Here is a 27651-nt window from a genome sequence, read left to right as displayed (position 1 = left end):
CATTTCTAGTCTCCTGAGCCATCGTAAGTGCTCTCGGTCTTTACGCTCCAGTGGGCAAGAACTGCTCATTGTGCCAATGGCTAAACAAAAGACTTATGGAGATCGGGCGTTCAGCATTGCTGCGCCAAGGCAATAAAAGAATTTGCCTCTTAGCATTCGTAAATCTCCATCAATCGCTATTTTTAAAAGACATTTGAAGACTTATCTTTTCAAAGAAGCCCAAGGTTTTTAATTCTTTTCTTTTTTAACTTTTATTTTTTGTATAATGTATATATAAGCTCTGAACTATTTATCTTGGTATTTTATTATAATTTTTAGCTTTTAAGTTCTATGTTAATCTGATCATTGTAATGCGCTATGAAAGAGTAGCTGAATAGCGCTATATAAATTATTGTTATTATTTATTCTCGATCGACCGTCCTGAAAACTTCCCTCTGCTCTTCCTAAAAACTGTGCATCAATATTTGTTTTGCATAAAGCAAGTTAACAAAATCTGTACCTTGCTTAGTTCGCATTTTTGAGGGTTAAAATAGTACACGATATTGTTTGGTTTCATATAGGAGGTTTTCACGTGACGTCATCGCCGCTATGCTGGTGGACGAAAACAAAAGATCTCTCATTAGCTACTTTTGTATGTCCACCAGAAGTCTTAGATTTCTCTACTGTTATTGGTGTCCCTAGAGTTTGGTTCCTGGCTGTAATCACTCAAGAAGTCTGGGGAGAAGCAGCGGTAACTATCTTGGTAACCAGGCCTGAAAATGCTTAGCGGTTTCAGGAAGACTGGTAACTAGTTACTTGCCCGCGAAAGATAAATGTTCCCAACAACGAAAAGTGCGTTTTTGATTTCTCTGATTTTCGCTTTCTTATTGGTTTGAAAAGAGGCAATTCAATGTCATTTGGTTCTGGCAATTCATCTCTTTAAAAAAGAAGATCAGCCATCGCGAAAAATCGCTCTCAAGAAGTGTAATTATGGCTGGCGAAGAAGTAGACGAGCTTGCAACCACCCTCCGTAGCTGGGCAATGGATGAAATGCATTTTAGGGCTCAAGGCAGACATAGTAACATACCCCTTCCATCCAAAGAAGACTTTAAGATGTAAGTGCGTTTGAGAATTAGAATGAACAAGAGAAACATTTATTAAGTGACCGTTAATACATGTACAATTGTACACTGAAAAAACAAATGCACAATAACCAGCCTTGACAACAAGTAAATAATTATTGAGAAATTCGTAGGCTTTCTGATTACTTTTTTTGTGTTTCAGTGGATCAGATGCTTCGATTATACTGTAAATTCTAAGTAGCCGACCGAAACATACAACTGTGTCGCATCTCCGGGGGAGGGGGGGGGGGGAGGGGGTACTCCCTTATATGAGCTATATAGGTATGTGCAGCCCCAAGGAGTATGGCTTGTTAGCGGTCTTGGTCTGAAATAGGGTATTGATTTTGACCCTTTTGGTCTGAAAGAGGGTATAGTTTGTTCACTCAAGTTTTGAAGTGGGTGTTTTTTTGAAAAGCTTCTTTTTCATCACATTTTACCTCCACTACTCAGCCGGACACTCAAGCTAGGTGATATATGGGCACGTTGGTCAGCAGTTTATTAAGCATTGGAATAAGTACAAAAATATTAATACATCAATTCTAAAGTAAAGAGAAAAGCAATGCACCAGAGCCGGACACGAAAACCCCTAAAAAAACCAGCAGGTGGAAAAAAGCCGAAAACGTGTACCCCCAACCAAGACAGTGGTGCGACCCTCTGGGTTCTAGGGTATTCTACTTGAAAGACACTACTTACAATGTAAATGAACGCTATCATACACCGCCTAATGAAGGCATTAAACACGAATTCAGCTCGATAGGACAAAAAACAAAACAGGACTTGTGCACGCGGCGAAGGCTGACCATAGAATGCCTCACTCGCTAAACGATCGCCAAATATAAACCACGATCACATGGCACACCAAGCACCCGCCACTCACAACCAGGCCTCTGATATGTGATGGCAAAATACCAATTTATGCTAATCAGGATTATCACAAATTACATTAGACGATAATACCATCAACAAAGCCCTTCTCAAGTTATTACTTAAGCTAACCATGTAACAGCTGAAATAGGTCTGAAATAGGGTATCAAATTTTTGGTCAGTTCTGAAATAGGGTGTGGAAAATCTCAGATTTTGGTCTGAAATAGGGTAAGTTGTGTCAGGAGCAGGAGGCAGGCCGCACAACCCCACCAAATTTTTCTGGGAGAACTTAGTATTTTACTCTGTGTATCGCCAGAGTATTTTACTTTGTCTAACGCCAGACGATTTTATTCGTCAATGGGGAACCTCTAAGAGTCAATGGGTTAAAGCTAATCATTTTAAAATGGTTAAAAAGACTTAAATACTTAAGACAAGTACTGTGTAGAGCGGTTTTCAATTGAGTGTCGAAAGTAATTAGATAATTACTTTGGTTTATGATTACTTCACTCAGTGATTGGTTCAAAGTTCTCGCGCCATTTTTTCATCCAATCAGAAGTGAAACCAAAACCAATCGTGGCTCACGCGTGCACATTTTCCCGCGCTTTGTGTCGGCTACGTGTAATTACTTCGAGTTTTGATTGGTTTGCCGGATTGTCTCCGTCCATTTTGATTGGCCAAAGTAATTACTTTGGTTTTGGTTTTACGACACTCAATTGAAACTCGCTCTATCAGCGCTATTTGAAATGGGTGCTTAGACTTAAACTCGCACTCGCGTGGCTTTCTTGCTCACAGTTTGTGAAGACCCATATAAATTTAAAGTACCATAGCACTTGATCTCTTTGTTAACTGGACTAAAACTAACCTCCATCCCCCTTAAAACCTAAGAGTTGAAAAGAGGTATTACAATTGATTTACATGTATGCTGTGTGGATGAATTCCAAGATTCTGGTGGATGTTTACGTGGACGTCGAAACTCTGAAACATTTCTTTTGCCACTGTGGTGGTATTTGCAGAAAACTCCCCTAGGAGAATATTAATTTAAGTGGAATTTCTTTTGTGTAGTGTAATCGCTCCTAGCTTGTGAAATTATGTTGCAGCATAGTTAAAAACTTCCTGTTCAGTTGATGGCATTTTTTAAAATCTAGCTCAGTCTTTAATGAAGGGTTTCCCATAAATATACTGTATTATTAACTTTAGGCTATGCCGTGGGCCCATGGCAGATGTTTGGAAGTATGTGCTGGAACATGTCAAGTCCACAAAGTAAGAAACTACATATATATGTCTTTGAGTTTGTGTCCATTAAATGGTGTACTGTTGGGCTTTGTGGATGGAATTGTTGTGTTGACTCTTTGAGCACTTTGAAGAGTCGTCAATTTTGAAACAATAATAACCAATGATTTTAAATGTTGCAGACATGTTTTGGCAGAGAGGTTTTGCCTTTTTCAGTGCAAGTTTGTCATGAGATACAAATCTGAATTAAATTTAAAGAAGTCTCTGTTACGAGCCAGAAGTCCCATCAGGCCAGCACTTATCTGCGGTTTCTGTAGCATGAAGCGACTAGGAGTATTTCTACTCCCCCCTGAATGGGATGCCAGTCCATCGCAGGGTTACCCCTAGCATTAAATTCGCCGGTACCCATTTATACACCTGGGTGGAGAGAGGCACCGTGAGAGTGCAGTGTCTTGCCCAAGAACACAACGTAATGACTCCCCGGCCACGACCCAAACCCAGACCACTCGATCCGGAATCAAGCACTATAACCATGAGGCCAGCACACCTCCCACATAATTATCAATTAAATAATTATGATATCTGATCATGTTTTTGCCGAAGCGATTTGTCTGCAACATTGAAAATTGTTGTTGTATGTAGATCTTTCAACTCATCGCCAATAGGTGAGCTTGGGGAACTGGTGCCTATGAGAGTGGGTGGTGGTGCTAAGTAAAAAATAAGGAACAAGCAGGGTGCACAGGTATCCATGGCAACCCATTTGAGAGCAGTAACCACCAACAGGCACTATTACATTGACAAAGTCAGTGGAGATACTTACCAACCTCAATACTCACCAAGGCCACCAAAGAGGAAGGGAATGGGGAGGGCCAAGCTGCCGCACAAAACACGATTCGGAGCTCGAAAGAACTGCACGACCTCACACAGTGAGTACATGTACGCATCATCTGCTGCTTGGCGAAAACCCCATATGTCAAATAGGCATGCATGATCCGCGATCACCGCTGACTGACATTGGCTTGATTTTAACTTAGCCTAAAATTACATTATTTTAGCCACATTGAAAATAACAATCAATCATGAAATACTTTCATAATCTATTGGTTGGGCCATTTTGAATTCTGAGTGAACATTGGTACAGTAGTTGACGGCTGTTGTTATTACTTCCAGCACTGATAATAATTATTAATGATTGTAATTTACACTCTGTCGTTATTAGTGTGTTCCCAACACAGTCGAGATTGCCCTTAAATTTTTGAATTACCTCATTTTGGGTAAAGATGCTCATAAAATTGAAACTAAAAACCTATTTAATACAGAGAGACCAGTAGCAGTCCAACTTTTGCTGTAAAATGAAGGTGGCACTGTTTCTGTCTTGGACTGGTACTTAAAAAATGGAAATTCTTTGTTTTTGTTAGCCAGGTTAAGTTAGTTATGCATTAAGGGTGCGTTCGATTGATTTAAACATATTTTTGTTATCCTTGCTGCTTCGAAACGCGCCAAACATACAGTTTTAATCATCATTCTACGTATTCTTATTCCAGAATAGGGTCAATCGGACGTGCCCTAAGTGTTTATCACCTCACCAAAATTTCCACTTTATGTATTCTCTGAAATCGCCCTAAGTACACTGTATGTTCTGTAGTTTTTGGAACGTTTTTATTGAAAGTTCACTTTTTTTATTGGCTTTGAAAGATGGGAAAAATGGTCATACAGCTGTACTTTCAATTGATCAATAAGCAAACAATGAAGGAGACTGGATTTGATACTGGATTGATGTCACAAATTATTATTTGCATTGCTGTTTTCAAAGAACTATCTCCATGCAAAGCAGTCTGTGACATCAACCCAGGATCGAACCCATTCCCCTTCATTTCTTGGTTATGTGTCAAGTATGACCATTTTTTCAATCAAAAGGTTCTGAAGACAACACGATGTATTTAGGACGACTTTGGAGAACAAATAAAGAGTAAAGTTTCTTCAGATTAGGCACTTAATAAAGGAACCTGCACATTATCAAATTAGTTCACATGCACTGTGTCGTTGAAAGTAGCAATTCAAACCACAAAGATATCATTGATCACAAAAGTCTCTTCTAATGCACGTTTGGACATGGGGAAAGTGTGATATAAATGATCAATATACAATATAGTCATCATCGTCATCGCTGGTCTGTAAAGTTGAAAGCATAGGACAGTTATACAGGTAACAGTGTGAGAGGGATGTGAACCTGGTCGACTGCATGGAAATTATATGCAACCTGGGGCCGGTTGCTCGAAGCCTGGTTAGCGCCAACCGTTGGTTAAGAGGTATCAAAACCTATAGGTTTCCATGGCATTTAACGCTGGTTAGCGCTAACCATGCTTCGAGCTACCAGGGCCAGGTTGCTATAACTTAATTCCTGAATACATGAAATTAGATGAACATCGATTTTTAGTGACTGTAGACAGTTGACTCCCGATAACTCCAACCTTCAAGGAAAATAATAATTATTATTGAAAAGGGTATCAGTTAATTGACAGGAGTTAGAGTTTTTGGGATTTGAAAACAGGGGACCAGAAATAAAGAAAAACAGTGTTTACTATTTTTTAATTCCTGCATTTTAATTACTCAATTACTGTACATAGAAATCAGCAACTCTTTATGAAGATACAATGTACATTTATCACTGTAATTAAATGTAGCCTAAACGTTTGTGTAATGCACAAAAAGTGCATTGTTTTGGACTGCAGTACACTCTTTGTTTTGATTTGTCACATATTGACAGGCATTGTTAATTGAGTTATCGAGGGTAAAAAATATACATTAATTGTGTAGAGAATGGCCTGAAGGGTTGAATCAAAAATTACGTTGAGTTAGCGGGAGGTTCGAGTTACCAAAGGAAAAAATAGGGGATGGCCTTAGAGTTATTGGGAGTCGACAGTAGCTATGATTACCCTTCTCCACAGTGCCTATCAATTAAATATTAAATCAGTGTTTTCTTCCCTTTTCTTATCCAATAGAACTGTGCAGAAGATTAAAGGGAACCTCAAGTTGTATCTTTTCCTTTTGCATACATTCATTTATTTCCATCTTCACCTCATTCCATTCACTACAAGTCATGTAATTTCAATTGTAAAAAAAAAAAACTGTGCAGCCGTCAACCTGCAGCAAAAATGAGGTATGTCTTCGTTCTGATGGGTCAACTACATTTGTCATAGATTATCAATCTTTTTACACAGCATTGATTATGGACAGTTAAGTTCCTTAAAAGAATACAATGATTAGACAACAATTAATTTCTGAGCAAGCTTCCCATTCAGGTGACAAACCACATGATGAAGTTAGAGACCAGCTCAAGCAAAAACATGCCAAGTTGACGAAAAAGCTTTTGGAAGTCAAAAACAAGTTTTACAATGCTGAGAAAGAAGTCAAGACTTTGCAGAAGGAAATCCTTGATGCAGGTTCATAATAATAATAAATTGATCTGGAATGGGATGAGACCCATCAGTTTACGTTATTGACCAAATTTTTAGAATGGCTAAAGCTTAGATTTAAGAAGAAGAAGAATAGTTTGATTTAACACTTCCGTCAGTTAAAAACTGAATAAACAGTACAATTTACAAAATTGAATTCTAATAATAAAGTCTATTTACCATATTAAGTATTGTAATAATTGCAATCACGAGAACTTTTTGCAGGAACAAACCATAGTGGCATTGCGTTCCACGCACAGCTATAATATTGCATTTACCATTAGCACAAGCAATCTGTTTTGCAGATACTTGGTTGCGCACCGATCAAGAGAGTTGCGTTCATTACAGAGCTTTAGATTCTAGGATGAGAACGACTATGAGTACAAGATTTTCTCATAGAACAACAGTGTCAGCGCACTTAAACGAGCGTTATTTTGGTGTAAAGAATGTGATGTCATCGTCATTTTAGTAAGAGGTTTTCCAAAAAATGTCCGTGCGTCAAAACAATTCATCAACTGGTATGGTAGCAGTTTTGGCATTTTTCAATCAGGAAAAGAATAACTGAGCAACCTTATAATGCTGCTAACAAAGAGTAAGTCAGATTAATCATCTGGCTTTTAAATTTTCCAAGTATTTTCGCTAAAAATGGGCAGTCAAATTTCATACTCTTTCTTGTCCTCGTCCAAGAATCTAAAGGTCTCTAATACTGTAAAGTGATGGGCCAAGGCCAGAGGGTCGTTACAAAGTGCGTGGCAGCGAGGCGTGCGAGGCATGCGAATTTCGCATTTAAGTCTAAGCACCCATTTCAAATAGCGCTGATAAACAGTTATTAAGTCTAAGCACCCATTTGTTAGCTTTCAATAACTGTGTGACTCGGATGCCTACTCGCAGTCATGGCTCGCATGGCTTGCATGGCTCGCAGCCAAGACTCGCATGGTTCGCTTCTTGCCTCGCACGCCTCGCATGGTGCCTCGCAGGCCTCGCTGCCTCGCATGTTGGTAAAACTCAGGCCAGATGGGTGATGGATGTCTGGTACAGTAATTGGTTATTCATCTTGTTGGTTCAACTTGTATGTCTATTAAATACTTATGTGTGCTCGATTTATAACCTTTAACAATTATTATGGCAGAGGGGAGTTATTCAGAGATGGACCAGCAGATTTCAGATTTTGCCAAAAGAAATGCTCTTCTCACGGCATTTTCCAAGCAGTGTTGTCTGGCGACAGAAATGTACACGGATTTGGTGAAACAGATTAACGACAGAATAACTGTTTATAAAGATATTGCAAGGTTTGTATGAATATCCGCACTTTGCCTCTTGTGCAATAATTAAAAGTGTCTTTTTGGACTGTCTAGGAATGACTTTTCTGAAGGGGTGTCAAATGATAACTAAAGGAAATTAATCTTTTTCTGCACTCTCTGTCTCTATTTCCCTGATAACAGAGGTCTCTTCTTTTTGTGTTTGCTGCGTTGACAAGTACGGGAAAGGAGACCTCTGCCATGGGTCGAAACGCACTGTGTTGAGCATGCGCGGTGGTTACTTAGCGACTGAATCCTTACTGTGGTAGTTCATGTTGTGTGGGCTCACTTAAGGACGTTCGCGCCCAAAACGATCCCACGTACAGATTTTTTTTTAAACTTGTCACGCAGAAAGGTAATGATCTTCTTTTGTCAAAAAGGCAAAAAAAATGGGGGGTCACCGTGCTCGTTTTCGAGATCATGAGGTGCATTTTCAGAATATTGCGTTACTTTAAGACGAACTTAGCTTACAACTATCAGCAATAAAAAAGCTACATGAGTGAAATTTAGATCAGGTAAACGTACTCAGTTCAACATAACTAATATAACTAAATTAACCTTTGCAGCTGATGTCTTTTTCTAAGGTGAAATAGACGTTGAAAAACGATACATATTAGTCTAAGAAAGAAAACTTCGGTTGCGCGAGAGCATAAAAGGCCAAATATTTGTAACTTCTCACGTACAGATTTTTTTTGTTTTTTGTTAAAATGGACAAAATCAAGAAAGGAAGTGATCTAAGGAAAGAAAAATGGGGGTCACCGAGCATTCAAGAGAGTAAAATCGCTGTGAAGTTCTCAAAGCGATTTTCTATTCGCACTGTCATGCCATTGCGTGACATTTCCGAGAAGACCTGGGTCCACAGCTATCCCATGATACCACATACTTTCATGTTCCATTCTTGTGGAAAAATTTTGGGCCTTTAGCATCGTGTTTACCTGCGTGGTCTACGATGCATGACGTGTGCGTGACATGTGCGAAAAGATGCGCAGTAGCAATGGGCGCGAACGTCCTTAACAACAGGGGAATTACTGTGAAGCAGTGTGCGAGACGCAGCAGGCTCAAGTCAAAGTCAGTAAACATGTCATGGGACATGCGGTTTGAAGAGTGCCGTCTAAGGTTGTGGACGGCGGTTGGATCAAGCGAGTTTCGACCCGTGGCAGAGGTCTGTTTTCTCATACTCATCAGCCCAGTGAATGCAAAAAGAATAGTAAGAGACATTTGCCGGCAGGGAATGTCTCTATTATAGCTGTATCGAAAAACTGAAGTATTTTCTCTTCATATCAGAACCAGCTCTTATCTGTTAGATAATAATTTTACACTGTGTTTGTGAAACTTTTTTGCGTTACAGGAAGAAGTCAACTGACCCAACATATTACACTTCACAAGGAAGTATCAGCCAAGGTTCAATGCTCAGCTCTGTGGAAGGAAGATCAACTCCAACTGGATTGGAATCAGCCTGCACTGTAAGCTACACAACTGATGTGCTCTCAAGATCTAATAATATGAAAAAAGGCTACGGGTAGATTTAGTTAGCCCTTTAACCCATTGACTCCCGGGGGTTCCCCATTGACAAGTAAAATCTTATAGCGTTAGACAGAGTAAAATAGTAATTAAGTCTGGCCGGTTCAAGCCAGCGAGTGATTAACCCATCGACAAGTAAAATCTTCTAGCGTTAGAAAGAGTAAGTCTGGCCGGTTCAATCCAGTGAGTGATTAACCCATTGACTCCCGGGGGTTCCCCATTGACAAGTAAAATCTTCTAGCATTAGACAGAGTAAGTCTGCCCGGTTCAATCCAGTGAGTGATTAACCCATTGACTCCCGGGGGTTCCCCATTGACAAGTAAAATCTTCTAGCATTAGACAGAGTAAGTCTGCCCGGTTCAATCCAGTGAGTGATTAACCCATTGACTCCCCGGGGTTCCCCATTGACAAGTAAAATCTTCTAGCGTTAGACAGAGTAAGTCTGGCCGGTTCAAGCCAGTGAGTGATTAACCCATTGACTCCCCGGGGTTCCCCATTGACAAGTAAAATCTTCTAGCATTAGACAGAGTAAGTCTGCCCGGTTCAATCCAGTGAGTGATTAACCCATTGACTCCCGGGGGTTCCCCATTGACAAGTAAAATCTTCTAGCGTTAGACAGAGTAAGTCTGGCCGGTTCAAGCCAGTGAGTGATTAACCCATTGACTCCCCGGAGTTCCCCATTGACAAGTAAAATCTTCTAGCGTTAGACAGAGTAAGTCTGGCCGGTTCAAGCCAGTGAGTGATTAACCCATTGACTCCCCGGGGTTCCCCATTGACAAGTAAAATCTTCTAGCGTAAGACAGAGTATTAAAGTCTGGCCGGTTCAAGTCAGTGAGTGATTAACCCATTGACTCCCGGGGGTTCCCCGTTGACAAATAAAATCTTCTAGCATTAGACAGAGTAAGTCTGCCTGATTCAATCCAGTGAGTGATTAACCCATTGACTCCCGGGGGTTCCCCATTGACAAGTAAAATCTTCTAGCGTTAGACAGAGTAAGTCTGGCCGGTTCTAGCCAGTGAGTGATTAACCCATTGACTCCCCGGGGTTCCCCATTGACAAGTAAAATCTTCTAGCATTAGACAGAGTAAGTCTGCCCGGTTCAATCCAGTGAGTGATTAACCCATTGACTCCCGGGGGTTCCCCATTGACAAGTAAAATCTTCTAGCATTAGACAGAGTTAGTCTGCCCGGTTCAATCCAGTGAGTGATTAACCCATTGACTCCCGGGGGTTCCCCATTGACAAGTAAAATCTTCTAGCGTTAGACAGAGTAAGTCTGGCCGGTTCAAGCCAGTGAGTGATTAACCCATTGACTCCCTGGGGTTCCCCATTGACAAGTAAAATCTTCTAGCGTTAGACAGAGTATTAAAGTCTGGCCGGTTCAAGCCAGTGAGTGATTAACCCATTGACTCCCCGGGGTTCCCCATTGACAAGTAAAATCTTCTAGCGTTAGACAGAGTGTTAAAGTCTGGCCGGTTCAAGTCAGTGAGTGATTAACCCATTGACTCCCGGGTTCCCCATTTGACGAGTAAAATCTTCTAGCGTTAGACAGAGTATTAAAGTCTGGCCAGTTCAAGTCAGTGAGTGATTAACCCATTGACTCCCGGGTGTTCCCCATTTGACAAGTAAAATCTTCTAGCGTTAGACAGAGTATTAAAGTCTGGCCAGTTCAAGCCAGTGAGTGATCAACCCATTGACTCCCGGGGTTCCCCATTGACAAGTAAAATCGTCTGGCATTAGGCAGAGTAAAATACTTACTCTGGCTGGTTCTGGCGGGTTTGGGTGTCAAAGGGTTAAGGCCTGAGAGGCTCCCCGTTGACGAGTGAAATTGTCTGGCCGTACATAAAATCTGTAAGTGGCCACTGGGAGTCAATTTAAGGGTTAATTCATATGAATTACTTCAGAAACACAAAGTTGATTTAAAATGGTTCATACACTGGTACATTGTTTGCATGACTCAAAAGTCTCAAAACACTTATTCAAAATTCTTCAAAAACCATGGTTTCAATAAAATTTGGTGGCTTTTTTGTGTGGACTGTTCAACAGTGTTGTCATTTTTAAAATGATGCACTTTATTTAAAGTCTGGCCAGTTCAAGCCAGTGAGTGATCAACCCATTGACTCCCGGGGGTTCCCCATTGACAAGTAAAATCGTCTGGCATTAGGCAGAGTAAAATACTTACTCTGGCTGGTTCTGGCGGGTTTGGGTGTCAAAGGGTTAAGGCCTGAGAGGCTCCCCGTTGACGAGTGAAATTGTCTGGCCGTACATAAAATCTGTAAGTGGCCACTGGGAGTCAATTTAAGGGTTAATTCATATGAATTACTTCAGAAACACAAAGTTGATTTAAAATGGTTCATACACTGGTACATTGTTTGCATGACTCAAAAGTCTCAAAACACTTATTCAAAATTCTTCAAAAACCATGGTTTCAATAAAATTTGGTGGCTTTTTTGTGTGGACTGTTCAACAGTGTTGTCATTTTTAAAATGATGCACTTTATTTAATCTTAGGTATCTGTCTTTATAGTTACTCCACTTAAGGGGAAAATAAGCTGACTTCTCTGAGTGAAGTAGCCAGCGCTTTTCAGTGGCTGCCAGTACTTATTAAAACCACAAGGGTCAAGGGTCAAGTTTAAAGGGATTGTGAACTTTCATTTTACCCATAATGTATTTTGGTTGTGGTAAGTTCACTTACAGTAGAAATTATACCTGTCCAAAAAAAAATAAAGAGCGCAATCTTTGGGGAAATAGTGAAATAAATGTTACATATAACTGTACTTTCTGATACTATTATGTACAGTCTATAATAATGACATTGAAAACAGAGTCAAACAGGACCAATATCCATTTTGAACTTAAGTGGATTAAAGGCCACAGACAAAATCCATAAAGGATGTTTATAGCTATTGCCAGGATCCTTAAACTGTTCAACTTCTACAGGGGTAGCTGAATTTTTTATTCCAAGATTAGATCCTTTAACATCTTTGCAAGGAAGTACATATTATTTTATAGGTTTGGTTTATCATCATCTGTTCAAAGTTCTTACACTAATGATTTCTGATGCTGTGACATGCTATTAATAAGAATCTTAAAGGATTTTTGGCATGCCATGCAATTTGATTCCCAAATGGCACAATGTGTGCTTTTCTCGAAATAGAGATCTGTGAGAGAATCATGCGAGAAAATTGGATCATTCTTACATGAAGTGTGTAAGGCTGAAGAGCAAACTGGAAGGTAGGTTGTTGTTGGATTATATCTGATTGGAATGGTGGGAATGCACAGGGTGATAATTGGTTAGGGCACTAGTCAATGACCTTTGACTATATTACGCCATGACTTGACCTCAAACTAGGGCACCTAAGTCAAAGCTAAGACACCCTAACCCCTTATGACTGGATGGTGTAAAAGTACCGCAGGTTGGAGGTCATTGTTTTACAAATTAGCTGAAACAACCCAAAGCATTTCCAATGCTAACATTAGGCCTCAACGTGCTTTAGAGAGTGTTTAAGCCTAAGGTTAGCATTTTTGCAAAGGTTTGGGTTGTTTCATTTATGCTTACCGTAAGACAATGACCTGCGACCTTCTTTTTACACCCTCTGCCTTATGACAGATGTTTGCCAGTCATGCATGTGTAAGAGGTCAAAAGTCATGACATACTGCTAATGGCTTGCGAAAAGTGTAGGCAAGATATAGCTTTTTCAATGTTCTGGTTGATGCCATAGACACGTAACATTGCTCCACATGCATAATCTTTTGCTCACTTGGTTTGTGCATCTGGGCACCAGTCAGGGACACTACACGTATTTGGAGAAAAATCATGAATTTGAATTTGTTAATTTTAGAAATGGGGTACCCACAGAGAATCTGAAAGCACCACTGGGTCCTTATGTTTTCCAAATCCTAGCCCTTTATTTCCTGTTGTGTCATGTCTTTTTATCCTTGAGTTGCATTTAATCTGGAACACCGATACTGCATAGAGGGATTACGAATGCCCTTCGCATTTGACAGTATTCTATTGTAAATGTCCTGACTGTTTATTTTTTGTAAATTGAATGTATGTAGTTTCTTGTATCTCCTAAGTGTATATTGTGTCTTTCTTTCGTACTGAAGTACATGCATCTAAAATGAAGAAACTAATTAGAGCAATAGATCTTATATTCAATTACATGTGAATTTGTTTTCCTAATGAACTGTATATCATGTGATCATGTGTGTATCTTCTTTCAAAGCCAGACATAGTCATCTCACTCTTTTTAATGATAAACAAGACAAAGGATACAATCTCATGAGAATCATCACATGATCTGTATTGAGAAAACAAAATGTACAAGCAAAATTAATGTACATTAGTACAGATGACTAGTGAAATGTACAATATTAGTTTGTGTGCTTGTGCAACCCAGACATTTTGAGACTTTAATAAAGTTAGCAGCAGCAGTAGAGAATAAAGTCTGATGTTACACAATGTCATACTTTTAATAGTTTTCACTTATAATATAAATCTCCCTATCCAAAGCACCTATCACCATTGTCACCCAGAAGTTTGCTCGGCAGAACTATAGCTAGCAGTAATTTGGATCTACGACCATGATGTGAGAGGCATGGGTCTATTCTCGATTTTATGTGACAAACTGTTTTGCATTCCAATTGTCAAAGAAATTTTGCATTGCAAATCAGTTTGACGTAAAAATCGACAATAGACCCATGCTTCTCACATCACTGTGATGGCCGTGAGCTAAATTATTGCAGCTACATGTAGTTTTGGTAACTGCCTGTCTTGCCGGCAGACAAAAGGCAAACTTTCACGGCAAGAATGGAAAAATATGCTTTTTTTTGTGCACTTTAAAGCAAAAGAAGGGAAAAAAATCAATTTATTACTCCACTCTTCTCACTCCATCCTCACATAATTATGCAAATGCCAGCATGTATGTGCCTTGCATCTTTATTAGATATACTTTAGCAACTTGGAATTATTTTCATTATGAAAGAAAGATTTAAGAAAATGACAAAACAGAAATTGAAAAGAACGCCAAAACTCTTGATGAATAATAATTTTTAATTATTAATTAATTAATTAATTAGTTAATTTGTTAGGGTTGATGATGGCACTCAAAGAAAGATAAAAGAACAGTTATGGACTGGAGTTGAGGTGACACTGGTTTTCAATTAATTTGTGTAGGGAAGAATTTAATTTTTTCACATTTTTTTTGTCCAGAAGGTAAAGATAGCAAACATCATAGTTCCAGATTTGTTATTTTTTTTAAGGGTAACATGTGAACAAGGAATCTGAGAGGGTCTAGCAAAACTCGTATTCTTGGAGCCATCTAGCTTTGTTGTCTTTCAACAAAAGATTGCATCTTTTATCTGGAGAGCTCAATTCAGTTGTTTAAATGGTGGATTTCACTATCCACTTAGTATTTCACTATCCAGTTGCATGCATGCAGATTATTAGAATTGGTGTATATAATTCGTGCAAGACCATAGGCCCTATAACTGTTTCTGTAAAACCTCAAAAATTTTTAGAGTGTGAAAGTGTCTTTTATTGCCTCTTACAATAATATCATTGAAGTGCCTATGAAGTGAAAAATAATTAATGCCGTGGGATTTGGGGTTTTCAAATTAATGAAGAATGGCCTTTTCCATTTTGAACTATCTTTTTTCTTTTCAGAGATACCGGTATTTGAGTTTTTGTGTTATGCAAATTAGCAAATTTCAACTTGTTTAAATTAAAACATGTTGGATGTTTTAGAAAATCCTGTCCCAGCACCCGCCAAAAGATGTCCTCACATCACTGAGTCGAATAGCACAGGACTCTGCCATCAGCTTGAGGGAGCTAACTGACAGGATTGACCTCAAGCAAGATGCACTGGAACTTAAGTATGTCGTGAATCTGTCAACAATTAATGGTTGACCTTGAACGATAATGCATGTACATCACAAAACCTCAGTACTTTCGGACAAATGACAGCGTCACAGTAAACGATATCATGGCTATACTGAACTATTTTATTTGTCTCACGTTCACAGGTTTAAATATGAAAACTCAGGCAAACTCACAGACACCTCTTCCCCACCTTCTGTGCTTCAAAGTGTCCATCAGTTGATTCAGGTTGGTTAAATTCTGAATAAACTCTTATTTTCTGTATCTGCAATCATGTCCAGCTAAAGGGCTGTCTCATTGATTTCACCATGGAGTTTAAAACCACACCGTCTACGGCGACGAAAACGTCACTTCAAAATATAACTGTATCTTAAGAATTTCACGATTGTTCCCTCTTGTTTACGTAATACATTATGGGCGAAGTACTCTGCAACTGAATTGGTTCGGACGAGGATACCTAAACTTCGAGCCAGGATACGAGCTAAGGATCCGAGCCAGGATTCGAGCTAGGATCCGAGCCAGGATTCCAGCCAGGATTCGAGCTAAGATGAGCTTTCTCCGCTATTTATTCTCGAATCTCTCGGTTAGGTTAGGTCTCGAATCGGTTAGGTTAGGTCTATTTAGGTTGGTTCTAGTCTAGTTAGGTCTAGTTAGGGTTAGGGTAGCTCTCGGTTAGGTTAGGTTAGGTTAGGTCTCGGTTAGGTCTCGAATCCTTTCTCGGATCCTAGCTCGGATCCTGGCTCGAATCCTGGCTCGGATCCTGGCTCGGATCCTAGCTCGGATCCCAGCTCGGATCCTGGCTCGAATCCTGGCTCTATTCTTAGTTTATCTCGGTTCGGACGGATTTGAAGCAAAGAGAGAGAAGGAAGATTTACTGGGCCCGGTTGTTCAAAAGCCGATTAACGCTGATCCCGGATTAAAAATCAACCAAGGAGTTTTTTTCTCAACCCTCAAATGCTGGTCAACGCTGATATTCGACCAAACTTTACATTAGAAGAAGTCAATCTTGAAAAACAAAACAAGCAAAACAAATTTTCACACAAAACATGAAACAAACGTTTACGCTAACCCTGGATTAAGTTACAAGGAAAGGTTACGTTTATACAAACGTTGGCCGTGTAGCACTTATATTTTAAACAGAATTAACTGAATGGAGTGTAATATGAAGTTAATCGGTTTTCGAACAACCGGGCCCTGATGTATGACCACGTTGTCGTCAAAATCTTAAAATTGTCCATTTCAAGTTGTTGTTTTGACGAGTGCGGGAGAGAAATGTACACAAATGCGTTCCGCACGTGCAGCACGATCATTTTTCTACTTTTAACCAATGATATTACTGCTTTTTGGTGTTGTCGTTGCCGCTGCCGTCTTTGGGCGTTTTCCATTTACAAAAAATTTCCGGAAATTTCGGTGGAAATTTCCATCGGGTGAAAAACGTGTTCCATGTAACTCAAGTCCGTTCGCCGCCCAGTGATTGCGATTTTACGCACCAAAATTTTAAAATGTGTCCGTGAATAGCCTGGAAGTGGTAAGACCTTTCAAAAGTTGTAAATGGAACACACATTTCCATCGGAAAGTTCCCAACGGGAAAACAGGACTACCTTTTCAGAAGTTCCGTTTATTCCGGAAGTTTTCCAGTGGAACGAACCAAAAACGTGTGTTCCGTTTACATCCCAACCGGAATTTCCGGAATTTCTTGGTAAATGGAAAACGCCCTTTGTTTCGTAAACTCACTAGCCTACAAAGTTGTACTATGTATGTGTACGATCTTCATATCACATGCTTTAATGCTTTTTTTACCGTCTTGGAGTTGCCTTAATTGGATTTTTGACCGGTCTCATCCTTGGCTTCCTTTTAGTCTCGTATTTTGCAAAGGTGTTTAAAATTTGATGAGACCTATTTAAGCCACGATTCTTACCTTTTCTTTCGAGCCCACAAATTTGATTCTTGAATTTCCTGTTTCTGGCTCGATCAGCAAAAAAGGAAAATCACAGCTAAATTTTGTCAGACTTGACAGGTGAGGAAGCTTTTACCTCAGCCATGTTCAAGAGGCCTCTTACATCAATCAAGTTCCGTAGGGAACGAGCTTTCAGAGAAAGCGAGCCAAATTAAAAACAAAATTTTTCTCGTGACATTCGTTTCTTTTTCTAGGAGGGTCAAGCTGCACACTTTCAAAGGTTTATTGAATCAGAGAAAGGTTTAAATGAAGTCTGGAAAGGACGAAAAAGGCTGGAAACACTTCAGCAGGAAATGGAGTCCATTTTGGTCTCGAGGTATAAAGACTGGCCTGGAAATGTGGAACTAGCAAGGTACTTGGGATTGGTGTAATTAGTGGTAGATTGCTTAAGGTTTGCAACTTTGTTTTGCACAGGGAAGAACGTAAAAAGATAAATTGGGTATTTACATATTGACTGTGCATGCATGTGCAAGAAACACATTATCGCCCTTGACTTGAAATACTAAGCTTCTTTATACCTGGAAAGTAATGTGCTTCATGTAAATAATCATTCTGTTGTTTCGTCAGGGAATTGAATCGCATTGAATTAGAACTAGTGACATGCAGAGCTTCACTTGAATACTACAAGACGGCAGTGAATGAGCTGACAGACGACAAAAATGAGAGGCAGAGAGCTAAGGAAATTCTTCACATGAAACACAAGAAGATTCAAGACTTTGAAAAGCTGGCTGTAAGAAAGAGTGTTTCGTTCCTTTGTTTGAGGCGTATGTGATAATTCTTGCTCTTCCCATGACTTCTTGGGCGCCATCTTTCGGGCAAACCTAAACAAAACTTGAGACCAAGTTGGTGTACCAGAGTAATCCTTAGGGAATTAGTGGCTTATGCCCCGTTCACACTGATTCGTTTTAGTTTAAGAAACGGTCCAGATAAGAACGATAGCAACAACGGCAACGAACATGTTGGAATTCAATTGGTATACAAAAAGGTGATAACTTTTTCTATTGTCTGTACTTACTTCTGATTGGCTTAAACAGCAAAAGTTAACAAAACTTCATAAAAGCAGTATTATATTCATCCTTACTTTCCAACCATCTTCCATCTTTCATCTGGTCTCAGTTTAAATGAATTCCACAGAAATTGTATGTGGGGAACATGTAAAATTGTAAACGTTTCTTGGCTTTTGTTTTCAACTCTTGTAATGGTCAAAATCTTTTAACACAAAAAAACACCCGTTCAAAGTGGGCTGTAAATGAATTTTATTGCGTTAACAGCTTTCCTGTAGGTTTATGCATTCTCTGTGTAAAAATGATAACATTCCTATGTGGGGAAAGCCCCGTTGCCGCATAACAAAGGAAATTGCTATCCACCTTACACGGATCATTACTTAAAACGCATACACTGTACTTTTTTTCTGTTTGTGCCGTCTAATTTAATATGATCAAAAACGGGGCTCTTTGTCCGCAAAAACGCTCTCTGTATGGAAGGTTTTCGAAAACGGAGATTAAGGGTCTTACTGTGAATGCATTTGCAATTACTTTTGCGTGTGAACCGGGGACACGCAAGCACAAATGCAAGCTCAACGTGAAAACGTGAGTTCCATGCCTTTTGATGGGAGTTGAAACAACGATGGCGGCACGGTCAGTCTCACGAAAAACCTTAAATAACAATGACTACAACCAGGTTTTCTGAGCCCGCGAGACTGAGCACCCCCAGCAAACCATTGTTTTAACGAAAACCGCTGGTCCGCAACCTGGTTCTGGTCATTGCTGTCAAAGGTCTTCCCAGTCTCACCCATCACTCCAACTGCGCCAGCGTATCATACCTTCCTTGTGCCTGCGGTGAAAGTCGCTGGCACTTGCGCATGAATTTGCGTTGCACGTCTAAACCAGTAGACTTCTTTGCTACATCTAATCCTAACTTGAATTTTAGAGTGACGTCCGTGTTGTCATTTTACAAGCTCCCAAATGATGACTGGGGAAAATATGATGTTCATAAATTGTTGGGTGTAGTCGGAGAAATCAGGTGATAGCTACAGAGTTCTCGTAATACCAGGGTTTAAAAGAGAAAATTAATTATGATGACATTGAAGCAGTCAGTGGCTAGTCCAGAACTTTTAACCAGGGTTCTTCCCGTTTTAATTTCTTATCTGGCAGGAAAGCAAACAGTCTCTCATTCAAGCTCTTGTGAAACAAAATTCTAGTGCCAAAGCAAGGATTGAGAAACAAAAGCATGAGGTAAATGCGTCTGTGAAGTATTTTAGCAGAAAAAGCGCGCTTTAGAGCGGTTTTCAATTGAGTGTCGAAAGTAATTAGATAATTACTTTGGTTTATGATTACTTCACTCAATGATTGGTTCAAAGTTCTCGCGCCATTTTTTCAACCAATCAGAAGTGAAACCAAAGCCAATCGTGGCTCACGCGTGCACATTTTCCCGCGCTTTGTGTCGGCTACGTGTAATTACTTCGAGTTTTGATTGGTTTACTGGATTGTCTCCGTCCTTTTTGATGGGCCAAAGTAATTACTTTGGTTTTGGTTTTACGACACTCAATTGAAACTCGCTGTATTCTTCTTATTTAATGAATTGGTATTTTTGTGACGTTTGGCAAAAAAAAATGTCTCTCATGTCCGAATTTACCGATTAAATTTATGGAGAAAACGAATCAAGTACATAGGGTTTCGTTTTGCCAGAAAATGATCCTTATGGGACAAAATTTAATGTAGGCTCGACTTATACAGTGCCTTGTAGGTAAAGTCAGCTTACAGGCCTAGTGGCCCATCAGGGCCACATGTATATGCTTCCAGTCCGCTAGGGGTAAATTGATCATTGTAAAGCACCTTTGAGACCTTGTGATAAAATGCACCACTTTACTTTACTTTACTTTACTTTACTTTACTTTTTATCAGGACGGAGCTTATCCCCGGTTTCTGTAGCATGAAACTTCCCCCTGGATTGGATGCTAGTCCATCGCAGGGTTACCCCCAGCATTTCGCTGGTACCCATTTATACACCTGGGTGGAGAGAGGCACCGAGGGAGTAAAGTATCTTGCTCAAGAACACGACACAATGTCCCTGGCCAGGTCCCGAACCTGGACCATTCGCTCCAAAGTCGAGCACTCTAACCATGAGGCCACCGCGCCTCCCAGTGCCTTGTAGAGTGATACAATAACAATTTCATTCGACAAGGGGGAGGGGGATCTGGAAACAATTCAGATCAAAAGTTCTGGGGCCCGTTTCTCGAAAGTCTCGATAACTTTTCGGGCCCGAAAAGCCATTTGCGAAACTGGCAACCGCTTGTTTTGGAAAGCCGATCTTTTGACATGATTTCAAGGTAACAAAAAGAAAAATTACTGTAAAGTTTGACGACTTAAATCCTCTCCGTTCTTGAGATACAAAGGGAATTGTGACACCCGAAAATGACCCGTAAAGTTTCGGGACCTTCGAGAAACGGGCCCCTGGCCCGAATCGTTCGAAGGGTGGATAGCGCTATCCACCTTTTGCACCGTCGAAGCCTGGCCTTTAAACGATACCAATTGAAGACAATCTCGTTGATACTCCACCGTGATTTTGAGTAATGATAACTACTCTCTGTTTATACAGCACCTTCAATTCATTCAAGAAAAGATCTGCTCACGTGAAGCACACTTGGTTGCCATGGCAAAACAGCTGCATGACTGCGTCAAGCAAGAAGTGGACAAGTTTGCTACATTGCCCCTGTGTCAATTCCACTTCTCAAGTGTAGAGAGGTCAGGAGTGATTGTTGCATTTGGAGCCCTGTAGGCATAAATACTTTTTTTCGGGGAGGGGTGGGGGGGGGGGGGGGGGAGTCACCCACTTATGTTTAATCCAATTGCGACAAGTGCACGATACCAATGTTCAGGAATAAGAAACAAGATGAAGTAAGGGATTAGCTCATCACAGTTAATCTCGATTTAATGAAGTGCAAAGGTGCTCGGAAAGCAGGGGTTTTATGGGACCTACATTTTCCTTACAGTTTTCTTTTGGCGGGATCACAAATATCGTTGTACCGTAGTCCGATGCCCAACCGAGTCACCGTCTTGCTCTGCATAGTAATGCGATAATTTTTTTCTGAAACCACTCTGCATTGTAGTGCAAGATTAAATTAACCTACCCATTTGCCTCTTTTTAGTGCGAGAAGAATACCTGTGTCTGAGCTGTCAGTCAATCGTTTGGAAAGCCCGTCCGCTAAACCTGGAGGCGATGCTTTGAAGACGGTGTTAAAAAGCTTAGACTTTCCATCTTATAAGGTAACCAACAAGTTCAATGCTAAAGCTCGAGGACTGGAAGATCTCATGAAGCCACGGCTACACGAGCGAGTTTTTACTCGTGCTGGTGATGCGATTTTTTCAAACTTTGTCGCGTCGCCAGCGCGAGATGAAAATCGCACGTGAAGCCACCCTTGAACTGGCGACACGACAGATGAAAAATCGCAAGAAAAAAGTCGCCAGAGTTGAAACCTTCGCGACAAAATCGCAGAGATAGTTGCCCGTGTAGCCACCCTGCAATTTTTTGCCCGCGCTTGCGACGCGACTAAAAAGCATTTAGCCAATGAAATTAAAGTGGGAATGTCTGTTTGTAGTGCCCAGGTCTCTTGAAGTATGCGATTCGCGCGGCCTTCAATTTGTTGCCCAAATTTGTCACAAGTGTAGCCACCCTGGCGCACAGGCGACGCGACAAAATCTGAAAAAAATCGCATCACCGGCGCGAGACAAAAATCGCTCGTGTAGCCGCGGCTTTACTGTCGGCAAAACCTCGACCCTGAAAGGTGCTGTGCAACCTTCTTTGTCGTTGAGGAGAATGGAGGCTGAGAAGAGAGACCCTGGGGACGAGGTTGGGAACGAGTAGCTCAGCTTTCCTTCGTCTTCTGGCCACGTCGCAATGCTCTTCCTTTCACTTTAGTTCTCTTCACACAGGAAGGTGAGTGGGTGCAAGCAATTCGTGGCGACCTAATCGCTTCCTGTTTCGAGATCCATGTGAATGCAGTTCCAACATACCCATATACGGCCACCATCACAAAAAATGTAATACTCCTTTCCTGTTTTTTTTTCCTTTCGTTTTGATAAAGCAGACGGTTTAATATCTTTTAAGTCTTTTTGTACCTTCGTTTGACTAGTCTAATTCATTTATTGGTTCAGCTTTCTTTTTAAAACCTCCAACTTTAATCACTGATTTCTTGGCGCAAACATGCAGCCTTAGCAACATATCGAAAACCTACAACACGTGACTTCTCAATGCAGTAGGGAAGGGTAGGGAAAATGTCACAAGTTCAGCGTGGAGGTCTTTTAATTACTCTCCCGAATTGACTTCATCGGGCTGTAAAATGCAAGCTAAAAAGCCACTTTATGTTTCAATCGTACGGAGCAAGTTGGAAGTTGGGGTCCCTCTCTGGTGTGCCTTGCATGAGAAGAAGTTGATAAAAATTGAAGGAGTTCAGCGAAGGGCCACTAAGGTTCATCGTACCTTCTGACATGGACTACAAGGGCAGACTTGTCTCCTGTAGTCCCTTGCCTCTTTCCTTGAGGCGAGAAATGTTAGATAGTACTTTTCTGTTCAAATGCAGACAGGGGCTTCACGCGCTTGATCCTTCCGACATTGCCAATGAATTGCATCCTATGAGGCGCACAAGGAGCTCTGACACGGGACCGATATATACTTTACCTTTGTGCAAAACTGAGACCTTTGCTAATTCATCTTTTAACCGTGTCGTGCCTTCATGGAATGCATTAGCAGTCGAGCTGCGCTTATGTACGTCTTTGAGTACTTTCAAGCGGCTTCTTAGAAAGCATTATACAACTATTTTTGATAAACAAATTAACCCATCGAACACCTGCTCATGGGTCACAAAATGCCGCTGCCTAGACTGTAGACTTAAATTTGCTTTTTATTTTGATTATAATTAATTTAATCTTTTTTTCTTTAGTTTTATTCGGAGAGCTTATTTGTTGGTGGTTTTCACCTGTCCAGCTTCTTTACAACATTATAATTAGTTGGAAGTCTAATAAATAAATAAATAAAAGAAATAAATAATCGCCGATGAGTTTGCTCTTTTTTTAAGAGTGCTGAACCATCGTGTGTGGAATCTTCCCTTTTTATACACGGCCTCACGGGCTGTTTAGCTTTAAATACTACCTCGTATAAAAAGGCTTTCGTTTCGTAATTTACGCCTTGTTAGATTCGCACAACACTTCTCGGACATTTCCATCATTTTTGAATATTATTGGAAGCGTTGATAGGAGCCTGGCGTAAAAACCGATTTTATGTCTTCTAGGCGCCTGAAGAATTACTACCAACCGCAATGAAGTTAAAAGCCAAAGGTATGAATGTGTCCAAAGTAAAGTGATTCGTTTGTAAAGAAGGGTTTAGTTGGTAGAGAGTAATCGTTCTTCGAAAGATAACATTGACATGATAAAGTGTTCTCGTCGCAACTACCAAAATATGACGAGGATTTATTCGTCAGTGACACACACTTGTGTCCAGAAGTGGACCCAACTTTGACATCCAACTCGAAATTTCACTTAAGTCTAAGCCATTGCTTACTATTTCCAACAATGAGATGAGGGTGAAGGTTAGCCTTAGTTTTAGGTTAAGGGTTAGGGTTAGGGTTAGGTAAATGCACCCGTTTATCCTTACGTGAGGAGCATCATTTGGGGGACACTTTGTGACGTTAGTTGTCTGTATTCCAAGACACGCGTGATGTTGACAAGGGGACACTTCGGTTGTTTACCATTTACCACAAAATTCCGGAAATTTCGGTTGGAATGTAAATGGTAAGACTATTTTGGTCTTCCTATGCAAACGGAAAATTTCCGGAGAAAACGGGATTTCCTGAAAGGTAGTCCAAAATTCCCAAACGGAATTTCCAAACGGTAAACGTGTTTACCATTTGCATACTCCCATGATTTTGCCTCCCTCCAGACTCTCTCGGTAACCTTGAACGGATTTTGCAAATGGTACATTCCGATCCCAACTAAATTTCCCATTCTGGAGTTTTTTGCTTACCATTTGAACAAACCTAGTACCAACCGGTTTCTGCTTGTAAATGGTAAACAACCCCAGTTGTTTTGCTGACGACGGCAACGAAATGGACAAAAGTGAAAAACACACGTGCAGGGCGTGGTAAGCTATTGTTTTTGCCCACTAAATATGCACATTTGTGACGTTCTTGTTGCCGTCGCCGTTGTCGTTGCTGTTATTGACTTTCAAACCCGCGCCCAGTTACCTTATTTTGTACCGAAACAATAGAAAACGTTTGGATTCGTTTGGGAAGTAAACATTCGTGGCAAACATGGCTGATTGACGTCGAAAATTCCCTCTTTTTTCCTCAGTTGAGGCCATAAAATGTCTCGTAGAATCACGTGACGCTGCCGTTTCAGAACTCTACGGTGACCGCTCTTGTGATCGCATGATCACACGCTTAAATGGTGAGTTAATTAATTCTTTTATTTCAGTCACTCGTGTGTTTGTGTGTCCATTTCAGGGTTCTATCTAGAATTTATTGTTTGGAGGAGAAGTTCCGAGAGCTTCCAAGGGGAGTCCGGGGGGATGTTCTCCCCCCCCCCCCCCCCCGGAAATTTTTTGAAATGAATATGCGCTGAGATGCAATCTGGGGCATTTTAAGACAATTTTGAGAGATGATACAGGTATTTTATTTCATGTTTTTGTCATGATCACATTCTGATGTGGTGTGTACATCAGCGTCTCCTTAATCCGTGGTTTTCAGGTTACAAATTTGCCCATGCTGTCGCCCTTCAACTCATAAACAGAATGTACAGCGCGATAACCGAGCCTGCTGTAAGGCAAGCAGTTTCTAATGCTCCATATTCCTTGTCATATCGTGCCCTTAGACAGGGAATTGTGTACTGACCTTGTGGCGTCTGGATAAACAATTTTTTTTTGGGGGGGGGGGAGTGGGGGGAGAGAGCTGCATGATAATTTTGGGGGGGGGGGAAGTTTCTCCCCCTCAAATACCCTCTATAGAAACCTGGTTTTGTCGTGGCAAATCGGATAAAAGATCAGTGGTTAAGAGTTTGTTGTGTTTCAAAAGAGCTTCAGATTAAAGTCAAGTACCACTAGGCGTCAATTTTGCGGAGTCTGGTCGCACCGTTTAGATGTTGCTTCAAAACGAATCACTGCTACAACACTGAGTACTTCCCTTGACTTGGTCGCTGTTATCAGTCGCGCGAATTTTGCCTTGACGCAGCGACAGAGTTTTTACGAAAAATTCGCCTTGTCACACGAGTCGGGCTGTTGCACCGACTTAACCCCGCTACATGTTTCATCGACAAGTCGCCTGGCATCTCGCCACCTTTAAGCCAAAGGGAAGTTAAAAGTCGTTGAAACGAGAGGGTTTGAAATTGATAGGAGTTACACTTTATTCTCCTTCGTTGACTTTATTCTTCCTCTTCTCGTCTCCTTTTCGAACCAAGGGATGTTTTTATATGAGGAATCATGATGGTTAATTTAACTAGTGGGACTAAATTTTGAATTTGGTATTAACGGTGCTAATAAATGTTGGCGTTATGAACAGTTTGCTAAGGGCATAGGAGAAGTTTGTTTGTCTGTTTGAGATTTTGGCAGCTATGCAGCTTATAGCTGCAGGGATAGCCACAACACCCCCTACTCTTCTCGAATAGTGTGTGGGTTCTTTGATGTCCCACAGGAAACTTATGAACATGGAAGATATTTGTGAGACGGGGCCACCGAAGACTTGAAAGTCTAATCATTTGCAAGTGAAATTACAAGTGCAGTATCCTCTCCGGCCTCATTTATTTTAAGATCCTGAGTTCTGATCCGGCCAGGGTTCAAAACGGCGGCCTCCCGCATAACAGCCCGATGCTAAACCATTTGAGCCACCGGTGTTCACTCTTCCAGTTAGCTTTCTTCGGCTGCAAAAGTATCATTTTAAAGAAAAGCAAAAATCACTGGATTTTTGAACATTTGTGATCAAATTGAGACGTAGCCCTGCTAGAGCAGTTTTCAATTGAGTGTCGTAAAACCAAAACCAAAGTAATTACTTTGGCCAATCAAAAAGGTAGGAGACAATCCAGTAAACCAATCAAAACTCGAAGTAATTACACGTAGCCGACACAAAGCGCGGGAAAATGTGCACGCGCGAGCCACGATTGGTTTTGGTTTCACTTCTGATTGGTTGAAAAAATGGCGCGAGACCTTTGAACCAATCACCGAGTGAAGTAATCATAAAACAAAGTAATTCACTAATTGCTTTCGACACTCAATTGAAAACCACTCTAATAGACCATATGCGTATTCTCAGTATTGGACTGGAACTAGCTTGCAATGGAGGCTAATGCGGGGAAATATATTAAAAAGTATTTGCATTTGAAAAGATTCCCCCGCATTGCCCTCCATTGCAAGCTAGTTCCAGTCCAATACTGAGAATACGGATATGGTCTATTGTTGTATGTGAGTCGATGTTTAGTGTTTGACACGAAAAAAGAACTTTGAGATTGCCAAAATTCTACTGCTGCTTTTTTTTTTTTTTTTTTTGCGAGTTTGTTGCTTAACACAAGCAGCGTAGAAGTGGCGTTTTCCATTCGGGTATGTGCAATTTTCCGTGCTCATCATCTTTTGACATTCCTTCTTAATCGTAGGATTGAGACGCGAGGTTACCGAGCAGGATCGCGCGCAGCTTGAGTACGTTATGCCGCTGATTCAAAACGGGCTCACTAAAACCTCCAGAGCTTTCTCTGATTGCATTGCTGTCAAAGATACTGTCACCTCTTGGTATGTATGCTGGGAATCTTTGATTTGCTAGATATTCACCTGTCGTGGATAAGCTGTTCTTGTTCGATGCACGATTTGCGCTGAACGAGGTTAACTACGCTAGGGCCTGTTTCTCGAAAACTTTTCAGGCCAAAAAAGCAATTCGTGAACTAGGATCTGCTTAAACCCGAAATAGGCCCGAAAAGTTCCAATACTTTCAAGAAACGCCCCCTGGCCACCAATAGGCTTTTTTGTCTTTTGTGTGGGTGTGTGTCTGTGTTTTTTTTTTTCTGGGAGAGGAGGGGGTGTTTGATCATGAGGTTTCTTTTGGGGAAGGTTACCACTCCCTGGCATCTGAAAAAAGGTGGTGTGGAGCACCATTCAGGGTCTCTTGATGTTGGTGTTTCTGTGTTTAGGTGGGAACAGCCAGCCCAGTTTGTTGTGCCGTGGGTGAAGTTAGAAGACCAGAACATGAGACAGTGGACAGATCAATGGATATTATCTGCTACTCGCTTAAGGCAGTTGCAGATGAACCACTGACGACAAACAGCCTCTTGGTAACCAAACGAAAAAACGTAGAATAAAGCTGTCATTCGTTACCCAGTCA

General features: G+C 40.7%; 1 protein-coding gene across 1 annotated transcript; it reads left to right on the top strand.

The window, feature by feature from the left end:
* Positions 1-793: 793 nt before the first annotated feature.
* LOC137982590 (HAUS augmin-like complex subunit 5) lies at positions 794-27651 on the top strand. Its single transcript, XM_068829706.1, has 19 exons — positions 794-1094; positions 3162-3224; positions 6197-6229; positions 6462-6637; positions 7779-7938; positions 9296-9410; positions 12623-12699; positions 14560-14614; positions 15215-15342; positions 15493-15574; positions 17498-17655; positions 17871-18033; positions 19457-19537; positions 20901-21046; positions 21451-21568; positions 23590-23635; positions 24647-24742; positions 26933-27065; positions 27461-27651. Exons 1-19 carry the CDS (start codon positions 970-972, stop codon positions 27582-27584), a joined length of 2079 nt encoding a protein of 692 aa, XP_068685807.1. The 5' UTR covers positions 794-969; the 3' UTR covers positions 27585-27651.

Source organism: Montipora foliosa, chromosome 13 (assembly GCF_036669935.1).
Source record: "Montipora foliosa isolate CH-2021 chromosome 13, ASM3666993v2, whole genome shotgun sequence".
Taxonomy (NCBI): domain Eukaryota; kingdom Metazoa; phylum Cnidaria; class Anthozoa; order Scleractinia; family Acroporidae; genus Montipora; species Montipora foliosa.
This window is presented reverse-complemented; position numbering and strand designations above follow the sequence as displayed.

What these genes read in the sequence shown, in the direction of transcription:
- LOC137982590 (XM_068829706.1), top strand. Translation starts at nt 970, where the DNA reads ATGGCTGGCGAAGAAGTAGACGAGCTTGCAACCACCCTCCGTAGCTGG. An exon ending in TCCAAAGAAGACTTTAAGAT is followed by an intron (nt 1,095 to 3,161) that starts GTAAGTGCGTTT and finishes TATTAACTTTAG; the next exon opens with GCTATGCCGTGGGCCCATGG. An exon ending in GAAGGAAATCCTTGATGCAG is followed by an intron (nt 6,638 to 7,778) that starts GTTCATAATAAT and finishes TTATTATGGCAG; the next exon opens with AGGGGAGTTATTCAGAGATG.